General features: G+C 34.4%; 1 protein-coding gene across 1 annotated transcript; it reads left to right on the forward strand.

The window, feature by feature from the left end:
* Positions 1–7,298: 7,298 nt before the first annotated feature.
* Positions 7,299–8,335, forward strand: LOC127527105 (trace amine-associated receptor 13c-like). The gene has a single exon (XM_051924741.1). It carries the CDS (start codon positions 7,319–7,321, stop codon positions 8,333–8,335), a length of 1,017 nt encoding a protein of 338 aa, XP_051780701.1. The 5' UTR covers positions 7,299–7,318.
* The last annotated feature ends 6,457 nt before the right edge of the window (positions 8,336–14,792 follow it).

The following is a 14,792-nucleotide window of genomic DNA, read 5'->3' on the forward strand; positions in this document are numbered from 1 at the left end:
AAGGAAGTTAGAGAAGAATATGGCAGATAAGATGGAAAATGACTAAAAGAGATTCATTATTTTAGTTGAAAAAGAAGTTTCAAAGAGGAGGTGAAGTGTATCAGGAATAATGAAGGGGAATTAAAATATACAGACAGTGAAATAGCAGATGCGGTAAACATGTATTTTTCTGATTTCTTCACATTTGACAAAATGCATAACCTCCCAGCGGTGACAGAGACTACAAAGGAGGCACTGAGGGATTTAGGAAATTGTGAAAGGAGAAGCACTGCTCATGCACTATGAAACGTAATATTAAATTTAATAGACGATACTGAGTTGATACAACTTAATTTTTATAAACTTGTTAATAACACTCATCTTAAATAAGTCATGTGTACTTTTAGTTGTAAGAGCTTAAGTAAATTAATGTCCTTTAGCTGAATTAACTTAATAAAAGTAAGTATGTAAACACTGTGGCAGTGGGGGGCGGAATTTCAGTCCACTTTACACAAGACAACAAATTAGAGTTTGTTTTTTTTTTCATACACTGTACTCTTACTCTTGGTTTGGTAGCTGATTGAGTTATAATAATTGTATAATAGAAATTATCAAGTAGTTTGTGTTTATTGGTTGATGTACAGTATGAGTTATTGTAATAAATTGAAATGTAACCCATTTTAGAAAAATAAACAAAAAAATTAAATAATAATAATATTTTCTCAATGAATAAAAAAAAAAGACCAAAGAACAATAAAGTATTAAATTACGGTGAAGTACATCATCAGAATTTATTTGAAAAGCTCGGGCATGCGCAGAGAACTGCTCAACTATACTTGGCGCGTTTTACGGCATTTTGTGGACATGCCATACAAGTTTAGGTGCAGCCAGACGTCATCTCACCAGTTGTGCTCATTGTTGTCAGCATATACCGGTGACTGTGGTACTTGGTACACTAATTTGGCGAGTACCTTTATTTTCATCCTTTTTCACACTGTTTTACTTTTGTTAATGAGCGCCAGTCTGTTGTGCTTGCACGGGAGAGAATCTGTGCTAAACTCTGCCACAGTCTTTGTCCATTATCGCAGAAAGTCGGTTGCTTTTCCTTTTTTGCTTTGCTTCTTGTCCATTGACACCATTTCTTAATTTGGGATGAGAACAGGAAAGTGTTAAACTCACCCATAATCGCGTTGTGAATGAAACAGTACGTTTATATATTTGTCTTAATGTATGTTTGTAGAGTTGCGTGGAGCGAATGTAACGTGCACAACATTAAGTGGTTTAGTAGCAGGCTTGCAATAATTTTCTCAGTTGTCTAGTCAGGAAGGGGAAAAAATTTTCAATCTTTAATGTTAGCTGCGCTGGATCCCTGATAACCTGCATTTGAAAGTCGCACACATTCAGCGTCCACTGTCGACGTCATGCGAAGTAGCGCATGTTGAACATGACCTGCTTTAGTAACATGGGACATGATTATCAAACATTGTGGCAAACCGCTTTGTTATCTAATCTAATCATACTCCTTTGTGTAATTATTTTTAGTTTTGCCTGAAGGCCTGCATGAAAAAAGCCTTGAAGATGACAGAAATATGCTCGTAGAGGAGATGAAGAAAAAACAACCAAATGGGTCTCTCATCTCAAAATTAATGGATCTAACATTCCATTAACAGAATTGCCAGTAAGAATCTTGAAGGAGATTTGTTTGAGGCTCTGGACCAATACACACCAAGCTTCATCCAACTGTTCAGTTGCAAAAAAGGAACTGTTGGAAAGAAACTGACAGGACTGAAGCAGCAAATTGACTTGATGGTGAGTGACTTATAACTCTTTTTCATCATTGTTGTTCCTATGTTGTTACTTCAAAGGTGTACCATGAAAAGTTACCCCCCTGTCTGATTAAGATCATGTCATCAATCTCTTTTAAACCATATTGTGAGGCATTGCATCAGACAAGGATGGAAAAAAAATGACCAGATTCTCAAAAAACTCCCGTAATTCCCAAAAATGTTTATACACTAGCATGGGGTGACGAGTGTATAAAAACTCTGTTAAAGGTTTTTAGATCAAACAATATAGCCAACAATATAGTCATTGTGTGCTGCAAACAACAATTTTTTGGTTTTTTTGGAAGAATTAGGTGTCAAGTAGGCTATAACACCACCTGCTGAGTACACTACATGTCTTCTCTTTATTTGCATTAATATAATCAGTCCTGATTCACATTTTCTTGGTTTGACATTTCAAATTTGCCTCACTTTTAGTTGAAACACAGATAATATAATTTTCTATCTCAGTCTGTGCTTATTTCTCAGAAATTGTTTCTTGGAGGAGTTTTTCTGTATCAACAGACACCAGATGTGACTGCACGGCGTGCAATTGTCATCAACGGCCTTCCCATTGTACTAGGCGATGACTCCAGTTACTTCTACATGTCATGCTTCGTAAGTTCTGGAATACAAAAGTTGTTTGTCTACTAAACTTTGCATTTGTCCAAAATAAACAGTAGTGAAATATTAATTTTCCTAAATACATTAAATGTATTACTTTTAACAAGCAAAAATTACATATGCCCTGTATGATGTACAACTACCAACATTATGCCTGGACAAAGAGGGTAAAATAAATAATTAAGGTACTTGGCATGCAACTAAAACAACTTAAACTTTTATTACACCGGTATTACACTGTGTCAGCTCAGCTTTCATTGTTAAAGTATTGAGCTAACTACTTGTTTTGTACCCGAGGTTCAGTAGTCACTTCCACTGCGAGCAGAAATGGTAAAACAACGGTCTGGTTGAAACTGGTGTCTTTAGTTCTGGGTGTCCAACTGTATACTAGATGGTTCTGGAGTAAATATCCTCAGATTACACACTCAGAAAGCAATATCTGAGACCACTATGAGGGGTCAGTATTGCCTCCATACCATTATTTTGAGATTGCTGATCACCAGAGTATCTTGGAACTAATAGAATTATTTTGTTTCTGTTGCTTCTCCATAGGACACCACAAAAGAAGAAGCCTTGGCCTCTCTGACAGTTGGTGTCTTGACTGTTCCGAGTGAATATGGCCCAAGTTCTCTGCCCATATCCACAGCCATTGTTCTTGAGGGAGTTATTGCCATGGATAATATCAAGAACTTTCCTCAGGCAGTTTTCCTGTTGTTTGGGCTGACGTATGCGTTACACTTGGACTATCCAAAATGAATGGCAAACACTCTGAAATTCATCCAAATGGTCATGCTGGATCTGCGAGGCAAAAGCCTCCCACCAAAACTGTTAACACTTAAGAACAGTCTATTGGTAAACTAGCCATAGACTCCTTTGTTCTGCAAGTTGCACTTTTCTCTAATAATTGTTCTGTGAGAAAACAGAAGAGGCTGAGTGCCTGTTTCTATATACCATTTGAAAGTTTTATTTTTGTGAAAAAATGTACTTGAATTTTATAAGTAAATAGTTTATTTTTTTTCTGAAATGTTGACTGTTTTGAGAAGATGGCATGAAACTTAACCATAATAAGCATACCTCTTGTTAAAGCATTTGAGGTCCACATTGTGGTATTATGATTTCCTTATTTTGTTTATTTCACTTGCAGTACCTGATTACTTTAAGTCACTCATACCTTAAGTCTCCAGTACATGTTTTAAGCACTTCAGCACTGGTTTTAAATAAATGTCTGGAGGTGCCTCGTGTTCATATTTGATGTCAGAATGGGAAAACCTGTGCAGCTACTTATTTAAACATTTTGGAACTAGATTTTGCATTTCTAAAATAAATGTCAGCTGAAATAACTCAATCTGTGTTGTTAAGACATTGTTTTAAATGGTCATTTAGTGTGAATATATGTAAATGAAGTAGTAATATAGCTGGTACAATATAATTGAGACACAATTAATGACTAGGGCTATGAACAATTTGAATTAAATTATTTGCTTAAGTTAGGGCAACTGAGTTTTATCATGTACACTGAGAATGAAAACAAGTTTACACAAAGCATTTTCTTTAATTTAAATATACTGGATAGCTTTAAGTTCTTTTAATTACGTTATGTAATTTCACCATACTTAGATTTATCAATTTATTTTAAGTTCTGCTAACTTAAATATTACAAGTTAATTGTACTTATTTTCTCAAGATTTAAAAACTTAATTTTTTTGAGGCAACGAGTTTGCATACTTTTTTTAAGTAAAGCCAACTTATTAGGTTTTACAGTGTGTTAAATAGAATGAAATAAAATGAGACACAGAACCAGATAATATTTATCCACAAGTGCTTAAGAAAGTCAGTGAGTACTTGTATAAACTATTGACATGTATTTTTATCAAGTCACTGCTCATTGGGTTAATTGGTAAATATTATTCCATTATAAAGATAGGGTGATCGGCCAGATCCAAGCAACTATAGGCCAATAAGCTTAATGCGCAGTCAGTATGAATATAGATGAAGAAATTCATGTTTTACTAACATGCTGAAATTCTCTACAGATGGAACAAAAATATATAATCAGAGTTGTGCAGATGATATTTTTTATCTTGACTTTCAAAAGGCATTTTATAAGGTCCCAGTTCAGGGTGTACTACGTAGATGGGTGCAAAATTGACTAAAACACAGAAAGCAGAGGGTTATAGTGCAAGAAACCTTATCAGAATTGGGTGAAGTTAAGAGTGATGTTCCTCAGGAATTACTGCTTGGGCCACTGCTATTCTTAATATACATAAATGATTTGGATAGGAATACAGATAACAAACGTGTAAGTTCACAAATGCTACTAGGCTAGGTGGATTGGCAGAAAATCTTGATTTTTTAAGTAGAAAGAGGCTTTAACGGCATACAGGCTTGGGTAGATTTGTGGCAGATGAGATTTATTGTAAGCGAATATAAAGTGTTACATAATGGAAGTAATAATGTTAGGCTTGAATACACAATGATGGGTCTGAAAATCGAAAGTATGCCAAATGAGTTGGATTTAGGAGTCATAGTGGACATCTCACTATCAATCTCCAGGCAGTGTTCAGAAGCCATTAATAGAATACCAGGTTATTTACAAGTCAAACAAAGCTATGTTCAAAATTTATAATACACTGGTGTGGCCTCATCAGGAGTGCTTGTACAGTTTTGGTATGCAGGTTACACTTGAAAACATCCAGAGAATAGTAATTAAACTGATTTCAAGACTGCAGGTTATGAGTTATGAAGAAAGATTGAAACAGCTGAGGATTTCAGTGTACACGAAATGAGTAACACTGGAATCTCAGAAATCTATGAAAAAAGTCTTAATGCCGGGCCACCGTAATTCCTTCACACCCCTCCATCGGCGTCTTTTGTTTTGCAAATGTGTCAATCGGCACAAGCAGCCTGCTATCCCATACCCCACTGATGCAGCTGAAGTTCTTCCAGCCCAAGTCTGTTTATCTGGGTGTGAGGTGTCTGGAATTGTAGAGGAGAATAATATATTTTTATTTGGAATACGTACATTTCATGTGTGGTCCGTGTGTACAATGATCTGGGTAAGTGTAGGATGACAGGAAAGGTGAGGCAAGGAATGCTGAACACGTAAAAATACACATAGAAACTTTTTTTATGTTTTAGTAATAATGACAAACTGCTGATGTGAAGTGTTTAATGTGTGAAGACTGAAGACCAAGTATCAAATAAACACTTTCACAAAACTTACAACAAAACAAGTGTGCTTTTATTCAAGATCATGACCAAAGGAAAAGAAATCATTCAATTTACATGTTGCTGTTAATGAGTAAAAACCCAAGCCCAAATATCAATCGACAGAAACTCGATGTGTCTTTGGCTGCCGTAGAGGTAAGATCTGTTGCATCGTAAGCAAACGGTTGTGAGTTCACTCCCAGACTCTCCCCATTTTGAGTAGCACAAAGGAATTTAAGGTGTCTCGGTATTGAGACTTTAGGCTTCAGAGATTCTAGTGTTAAGAGATGACATGATTGAAGTGTTTAAAATTATGAAGGGAATTTGTACAGTGGATTGAGACAGTTATTTCAAATGAGTTTAATGAGAACACAGGGACACCTGGAATAAGTGCCTACATAGTAGAGAGAAGGACATTAAATACCTTCAAAACTAACCTTAATGATATTTTGGAGGAAGTAAATGGATAAGACTAATAATATCTTTTGGGCTGAATGGCGTGGTCTTGTTTCCAAATGTTCTAATACTCTAAAAATGAACTATTTATTTAAATTCATAAGTTCCATAACTATCCATGAATGGATGATTTTTTTTTAAATACTAGTGGGTTTCTGATATTAAAGTGACACTTGCTGCATAGTATATATTACAGATTTCTGTTTTTCCTGCATATCAGAAACTTTTTCAAAGCCCAAAGAACCAAATATATATGCAAAAAAGACCTTCCACGAATGAAAAGTTCCTTTGTCTAATAGTGGTTCTAGTTCCACATAACCCTTTAAAATTAGAACCATTATTTTTAAAGTATAGTTTGATAGTCCTTCCAATAAATTTACCAAGTTATTATTTTTGCTTCACATTGTATGATATTATTTTAATATATCCCAGTCTTTATTTGCAGACTCTACCAGCGCTACCTGGTGCACGTGATGGTGCATTCTGTTAATGTGGCTATTTAAAATAAAAAGGACTAAATCAACTCTTCTTTTTTTTATGGCATGCTGAAGCAATTTTCTAATTGTTAATTATATGTTGGATTTAGAGAATACAACATATTTGTAAGCCCCAGTACAGTGTAAGCTGGGAACTTTTAATGCTCTGTGCTCATATAGACATGCATTACTGTATTGCACATATATTCAATCAGATCTTTACAGCAATAACTGCAGTTTGCTTCTGTTTGTTTTGAATGTTACTCTTTTCAAAGCTAAGGTATGTCTTGCCTAGCACCAGTGCTGCCTAGGCAGACTTTAACTTTCCATTAGCTTCATATTAATAACTTTTGGCATTTGCTGGAAAAAATACTGTGGAATGTCTGAAAGCATAATTTCTTCTGTGTAATAATTATCCAGTTTTACTTTTCTGAAAATGTACGGTCAAAAGGGAAATAAAAAACTGTTATTTAAGTTGTGGATACCATATACTAACTTAAAAATAAAAAGAAACATTTCAATGTATGCAAATGACTATGAATTTCAAATCAAGTATTTTCCTACATTTGATTCAAACCTAAATACGCCACTAAACAAGTAAACACTGGAGATGTTCAAAAAAAAGGTGCCTGTTACGGATATAAAAGCACCTCCGACGCAGTGCCTCCCGTGTTTATTACAGGATCGCACTCTAATATAATGTGACAGAGCAGCTACTTCAGTTACATGAGCGCCGACCTCTAATCAACTGCAATGCAAGACGAGCTAATCGATCACGTGGAGTATTTCTGTTACTATCCAGGCAATGTCTCCTGCACAAAAGAAGTTCGAACGCCTTCTACTTCACTGCTGCTTTACATTCTGGCGGGCGTTTATGTAGTAGTAACATTTTGTGGAAATTTAGTGGTAATTATTTCTATATCTCATTTTAATCAACTTCATACACCAACAAATCTCCTAATTCTGTCTTTGGCCGTAGCAGATTTTTTTGTTGGCGTTTTAATTATGCCCATCATTACCATTCAGTCCATAGAAACATGCTGGTATTTTGGTGAAGTATTTTGCTTTGTATATTCATTCTTCCTTGCTCTTTTAACTACAACTTCAATTATTAATTTGGCTGTGATTGCTATTGACCGATACATCGCTATTTGCCATCCATTAACTTATTCGAATAAGATAACGGTTAAGATCGGCGCCATGGCTGTTGCAGCAATCTGGATTTCAACCGTCACATACAGTAGTACAATGATCCTTTCTGGTGGAAATACTGAGGGAGTTATTGGAGTAGATCCTTGTCCAGGTGACTGTACTTTTGTGTTCAGTTCTACATGGGCTACGATAGATCTTATATATTCGTTTCTTCTACCAGTTTCTATAATAGTAACGCTTTATGCGAAGATTTTTCTAATTGCAAAACGGCATGCGAAAACAATTTCTACTCAGCAAAGGAACTCTATAGGAAAGAATAAGAATGTTTCTAAAAAATCGGAAAGAAAGGCAGCAAAAACGTTAGGTATAGTGGTCACTGTTTTTCTTCTGTGTTTTCTACCATTCTACGTGTGTTCTCTCCTTAACCAGTTCATGAATTTTGCAGTACCTTCTGTAGTAGCCTCGGCATGCTTTTGGATAGGATATGTTAACTCTGGTCTTAATCCAATCATATATGCTCTATTTTACCCCTGGTTTAGAAAATCATTTAAACTTTTAATAACTTGTAAAATATGCAGTCCGGAATCATCACTGATCAGTTTAATGAGTGAGCATTAAGTGTCAATTCCCTTATTGTTCTGCATTGAAATAGTTTTGTAAGTTTCTAATTTATAGTCATTGAGTCTTTTCATTGAATGTTGTTACCTTAATACTTCTTTGTAGTTGCCTGTTTTTTGAGAATTTCAATTAAAATACCGAATATATTCATATTTCATAAGTAAATATATACGATTTTGCGCAAAAGTACAAGAGTTTGCTTACCTAATTACGACCTCAAATTATTTTAAATTAAAGATGAAAATGAAAAATGTTTCATAAGTTCATGTTATCTGGTGAGAATCAACACTGTTCATATATTCAGCTTGTTTGTATAAATGTTTAGTGAGTATTTAAAAGACATGTACAACTACCTTTGAATCTTAAAATGCTCTTCGTATTTAAAAACAAAACAAAAAAATAGATCTATTTATTCAATCATTATTACTATTAGAATATTTTGTGTACTTTTATTTTTATATCTTATTATAATATTCTAATAGCTACCTTCCTTATTGTGACTTTGTATAAAATTAAATTTTAGGTTGTATTTGAAAAGATTACTGCGATGATGATGATGATGATTATTATTATTATTACTTTTAATAAATAGTTTTGCATTTATTTCGTGTTTTTGTCATTTGCTTTTCTTCAAAATACCTTTCTTAAAACGTTCTATTGTGTCGGAAAAACACAACAGAATAATATAATTTCGTTTGATAGTATTTGTCTTTAGCCACATATTTGCTTTGTAACGTTTCAGTAACAATCTTTACCATAACTGTTTTTTTATTTAAAAATTAACAATGACTTTTATCATATTAGAATGTACAGTAAATCATTAAAGAGGAAGGGACATTTTGGAAATCTTGGAAAACGAAAGGCAAAAGAAATTCTCTTACTGTAAACTGTGGCGTTTTTTATGGATTGAATTCGCACAAATGTATATTAATTAATTAAGTTATTTATTTACTTATACAATTAGCAGTGTTTTACCTGTCATTTTTATTACCATCTTGACTGTTTCTTCTAATCTATATTCCATTCCATTCCATTCCAGATATACTGCATTTTCAATATGTATTGTTTTTCTCATTTTATACTTTGGTGTTACATGTGGATTTTAAGTAAATGTTATTTTTGTGAGCACTGACAGTTATACGGTTATTGATGAATATTTTCTACATGAGGTAGGATGGAAAATAACCCAAATAATGTAATGTTCAGGCTTTCTAGTGAAGTGATCCATCTTTGTCTGACATGTGTTTTATAAACTTTACAACTGAATTATGTTATTTAAAAACAAACTTCTTTGTGATGATTTTCTAAGCTCAAATGCACTTCATCTTTGTGCTTATGTAATTTTTACTACAACAACAACATTATCTATATAGCACATTTTCATACAAATAATGTAGCTCAAAGTGCTTTACACGATGAAGAAAAAGAAAAAAGACAAAGTAAGAATTAAAATAAGACAAAACTCATTAACATAGCATAAAAGTAAGGTCTGATGGCCAGGGAGGACAGAAAAAAACAACAAAAAAAAAAAAATCCAGACGTCTGGAGAAAAAATAAAATCTGCAGGGATTCCAGACCATGAGACTGCCCAGCCCCCTCTGGGCATTCTGCCTAACATAAACGATCAGTCCTCATTGTATTTAGGGTTCTCATGGAAGGACTTGATGATGATGGTCATGTGGACTTCTGGCCTTTAATCCATCAATGTAGGAACATCATGGTGCTTTGATTAGGTGGTGGTGGTGCAGGTCGCCACCACAGAAAACCGGGAAAAGAACAGAAGAGAGAGTAGGGGCTAGTATGGGTTTTGGAGCCACCATGATATGATAATTAATTGAATATACAGAGCATCAGGATTAAACTACAATGAAGTTATGAGAAAGCCATGTTAAAGTAATGTGTTTTTAGCAGTTTTTTAAAGTGCTCCACTGTATTAGCTTGGCGAATTCCTATTTGTGCATAACAGCAAAAGGATGTCTCACCACTTCTTTTAAGTTTAGCTCTTGGAATTCTAAGCAGACACTCATTTGAAAATCTAAGATTACGATTTGGAATATAAGATGTCAGACAATCCAATATATATGTATATAGACCTCAGTGTGTGTGTCTTGGGAATTGCAGGTCTGACATTGTGGTCAGCTACACAGGAGCACCGCGGGGAGGGGGGGGGGGGGGGGTAAACGTTAACATTATACAAATATATTGTTTGTCTGTTATCAGGCCTGGATTTGAGTTTTCATCGCCCCTAGGCAAAATTCTTCTGGCGCCCCTTTTTTATTATTTATTACTATAAAAATTAAATTTAAGCAAAATCACATTACTTAAAAAAAAAAAAAAATTTTGTCTAAACTGTGGCGCCCTGAGGCAATGGCCTAGGTTTGCCTCTTTGTAAATCCGGCCCTGTCTGTTATACCTGCATTGTTATCACTCTTTAATTTAATATTGTTCTTTATCAGTATGCTGCTGTTGGAGAATGTGAAATTCCCCTTGGGATTAATAAAGTATCTATCTATCTATCTATCTATCTATCTATCTATCTATCTATCTATCTATCTATCTATCTATCTATCTATCTATCTATCTATCTATCTATCTATCTATCTATCTATCTATCTATCTATCTATCTATCTATCTATCTATCTATCTATAAGATGGAGCAAGATTATTCAAGGCTTTGTAAACCATAAGCAGTATTTTAAAGTCAATTCTGAATGACACAGGTAACCAGTGTAGTGACAGCAAAACTGGAGAAATGTGTTCGGATTTTCTTTTCCTAGTTAGGATTCTAGCAGCTGCATTCTGCACTACTTGCAAATGTTTTATGTCTTTTTTGGGTAGTCCTGAGAGGAGTGCATTACAGTAATCTAGTTGACTGAAAACAAAAGCGTGAACTAATTTCTCAGCATCTTTCAATAATATAAGAGGTCTAACTTTTTTTATATTTCTTAAGTGAAAAAATGCTGTCCTAGTGATCTGATTAATATGCGATTTAAAATTCAGGTCACAGTCAACAGTTACCCCTAAATTCTTTACCTCCATCTTGACTTCTAATCCTAATGCATCAAGTTTATTTCTAATAACCTCATTATATCCATTATTGCCAATCACTAAAATTTCTGTTTTCTCTTTATTTAGCTTAAGAAAATTACTATTCATCCATTTAGAAACACAAGTAAGACATTGTGTTAGTGAAACAACAGAGTCGGGGTCATCAGGGGCTATTGACAAATACAGCTGCGTGTCATCATCATAGCTGTCGTAGCTCACATTGTGCCCTGAGATAATCTGACCTAACGGAAGCATGTAAATCAAAAAGAGCAGCGGACCAAGGATAGAGCCTTGTGGAACACCATATAGAATATCATGTGTCTTTGAGTTATAATTACCACAACTAACAAAGAATTTTCTACCTGCCAGGTAGGATTCAAACCAGTTTAAGACACTGCCAGAGAGGCCCACCCATTGACTAAGGTGCTTTATAAGAATATTGTGATCAATGGTATCAAATGCGGCACTCAGATCTAAGAGGATGAGAACAGATAAATGGCCTCTGTCTGCATTTACCTGCAAGTCATTTACTACTTTAACGAGTGCAGTTTCTGTGCTGTGATTTGTTCTAAAACCTGACTGAAATTTGGCATGTTTATTGAGGTGGTAATTTAGCTGCATAATGACTGCCTTCTCTAGAAATGTACTTAAGAGAGGCAGGTTAGAAATGGGTCTAAAATTTTCAAAAGCAGAGGGGTCAAGATTATTTTTCTTGAGTAGGGGTTTAACTACAGCACTCTTAAGACAGTCTGGGAAGACCCCCATATCTAATGACAAATTTACTATGTCAAGAATGCTATCAATTAGCACACCTGATACTTCTTTGAAAAAACTTGTTGGTATTGGGTCAAGGACACAAGTGGAGGGTCTCAGTTGAGAAATTATTTTATATAAATCAGGTAAATGTATCCTGGTGAAAGAGTTTCATTCGTTTATAACGGAGTACTGGAGCTTAAGAGGATTCGCAGTGTTGGGGAGATTATACTATATTACTTCTAATATCATTAATTTTTTGATTGAAAAATACAGCAATTGGCTCACAAGTTTCATTGGAAGTATTTTGGAGGCATTCCTTTGAGTTACCTGGGTTTAGCAGACAATCAATCGTCGAAAATAAGACTCTGGGATTACTACCATTGTTATTTATAATTCTAGTGAAATAGCAGCGCCTCTCAAGACGGACTGTGTTATTGTATTCTGTTATTTTAACCTTAAATATCTCATAGTGGAAAGTTAGTTTAGTTTTTCTCCATTTACGCTCAGCTCTCCAGCATGTTCTCTTTAAATCAGACACTCTTTGGGTCTTCCATGGTATAACAATGCTAGAAGATTTTTTAAGTGTGTTTTCAGGTGCAACTATGTCAGCAGCAGCTCTCACCTTAATATTAAAATTTTCTACCTTACTATTTACATAATCCTCGCAATTTTAGTTAGCACTATAAACTGATTGGTTACTTAGAATGTTTGTAAGTTTTGAAGTGGCTGATGAATCAAAGAAGCGTTTTTAACAATATGCTTATCATGAATGTTTTCTATCATTATTTCTATATTAAATAGTAAAAGAAAATGGTCTGGTAGACCAATATCAATGATCTGCTTCACATCAACTTTCAGTCCTTTGGTAATTACTAAGTCTAACGTATGACCTGCTTTATGTGTAGGCTGACTAACGAGCTGTCTCAAATCAAGAGAGTCCAGGAGGTTCATGAATTCTTTCAGTTTTGGGTCACACTGATTATCGATATGAAAGTTAAAGTCACCGACTATTAGGAGTGTGTCATAGTTCGTAATTATAATTGACACCAAGTCTGAGAATTCCTCAAAGAAAGACGCATTGTATTTAGGAGGTCTATAGACGGATAATACTATAAACTGAGAAACTCCATGAATAACAACGGCAAGATACACTCTAAAAACTACTGTTTTGGGCCAACAAAAAAAATTAACGCAACACTCTGCATCAAGCTTTTTAAGTTACTATAACTTCTGGTTAAAATTACGTAGAACCAACCCATAACATTGAGTAACTGGAAAAGGTTTTTCCTTCAGATCTTAAATTGCTTTTAAGCACCATCAGCTTAAAAAATTATAGGATACACAAAACTTTTTAAATTCACTGCACAGAAAAATTAAGTTGTCCCAACTAATTTATGTTACATTTTTAAAGACTGTTTTAAGTTCTACATACTTAATTATTAATATATTTTAAAGTTGTGATGGTGTAAAAAGTGAAGTTGGTGTAATTAGTGTTTTCAGCCTATAATTTGCAGCTTTATCAAGTTTAATTATTTATTAAATTATTAAAACTACAGCCACTTAAAGAATGAAAATGTTGCAAAATTTACTTTATTGGAAATATAATGTTGCATTTTTATATTTTTCAACAAATAGCCATACTACAGCAGCAAAAATATAGGCCTCAATGTAATATTCAACTGCCAAATTTGTCAAACCTGACTTCCATTGCAGGATGCAAAAACATTTTGAGAAATATAGCAACCTCACTATGAAAATACCAAGTGCTTACAAAGATCATGAGGTACGAACACACAACAGCACCTACTCTGATCTAAGAACATTCTTGGACAAAAGAGCAACATTCTTTGAACACAGTATTACAAAACCATAACGAACATGTTTTCAACAGCACATAATCAACAAAAATTTAAAACAAAAGTTGAGAATGTTTACAATTGAAACAGCTGTTTATGGATTAAATAATAACATGGGTTTAAAAAAAAATGGCAGTGGTTTGAAAGAAAAGTGTTCTTAGAAAATGCTGTACTGAGATTCATTACTTTCCCACTGGTTTTTAGTCCATCAAGTTCAAGGAACAGTTTCTGAAATACTTCATATGTACATTTTAGATCCTTGGGATAGCTCAGATTCAGAGCATATATTAAACCCATGAGCAAAGCACAGCACCTTGGGACATCAGTACCATCCAGGATTTTGGCTCCCTCGATCATGATGGTTCCAGTGTTTGGATTCTGGTCTTTGATGATGGCAATCTTCAATACTTGCCTGTCAAGGTTTGCTTCAAACTCTTCAATATTCTGGCAGAACAAATGCAAAACTATATTAAGAGATTTAGTAAAACAGAATTGTGTTATTACTGCTGACGCTATTTTAACCATTCCAACACACAACCATACACATCTACTTACATGAACTGGCTCAACATGAGCAGTGAGTAGCATTGCCATCACACAGTAGCTATGGAGACAAATTTAACTCACTTTTTTTGTTTGTTGGGGTCAAAAGTGCCAATATGAAGTATTACAAGAGCACAAAAGCTTACTAGAATCTTCATAGTGGCAAAGTTTGTCAGGTATTAATCCACCAAAAAGAAAAGATGGTGTTTGGCAGCCTAATCAGAAACCTGAATATGTTTGGACTAAGCATTAA

Source organism: Erpetoichthys calabaricus, chromosome 3, assembly GCF_900747795.2.
Source record: "Erpetoichthys calabaricus chromosome 3, fErpCal1.3, whole genome shotgun sequence".
NCBI classification, from domain to species: domain Eukaryota; kingdom Metazoa; phylum Chordata; class Cladistia; order Polypteriformes; family Polypteridae; genus Erpetoichthys; species Erpetoichthys calabaricus.

Excerpts from the sequence above, each read along its gene's own strand:
- LOC127527105 (XM_051924741.1), top strand. The coding sequence starts at position 7,319 with ATGCAAGACGAGCTAATCGATCACGTGGAGTATTTCTGTTACTATCCA.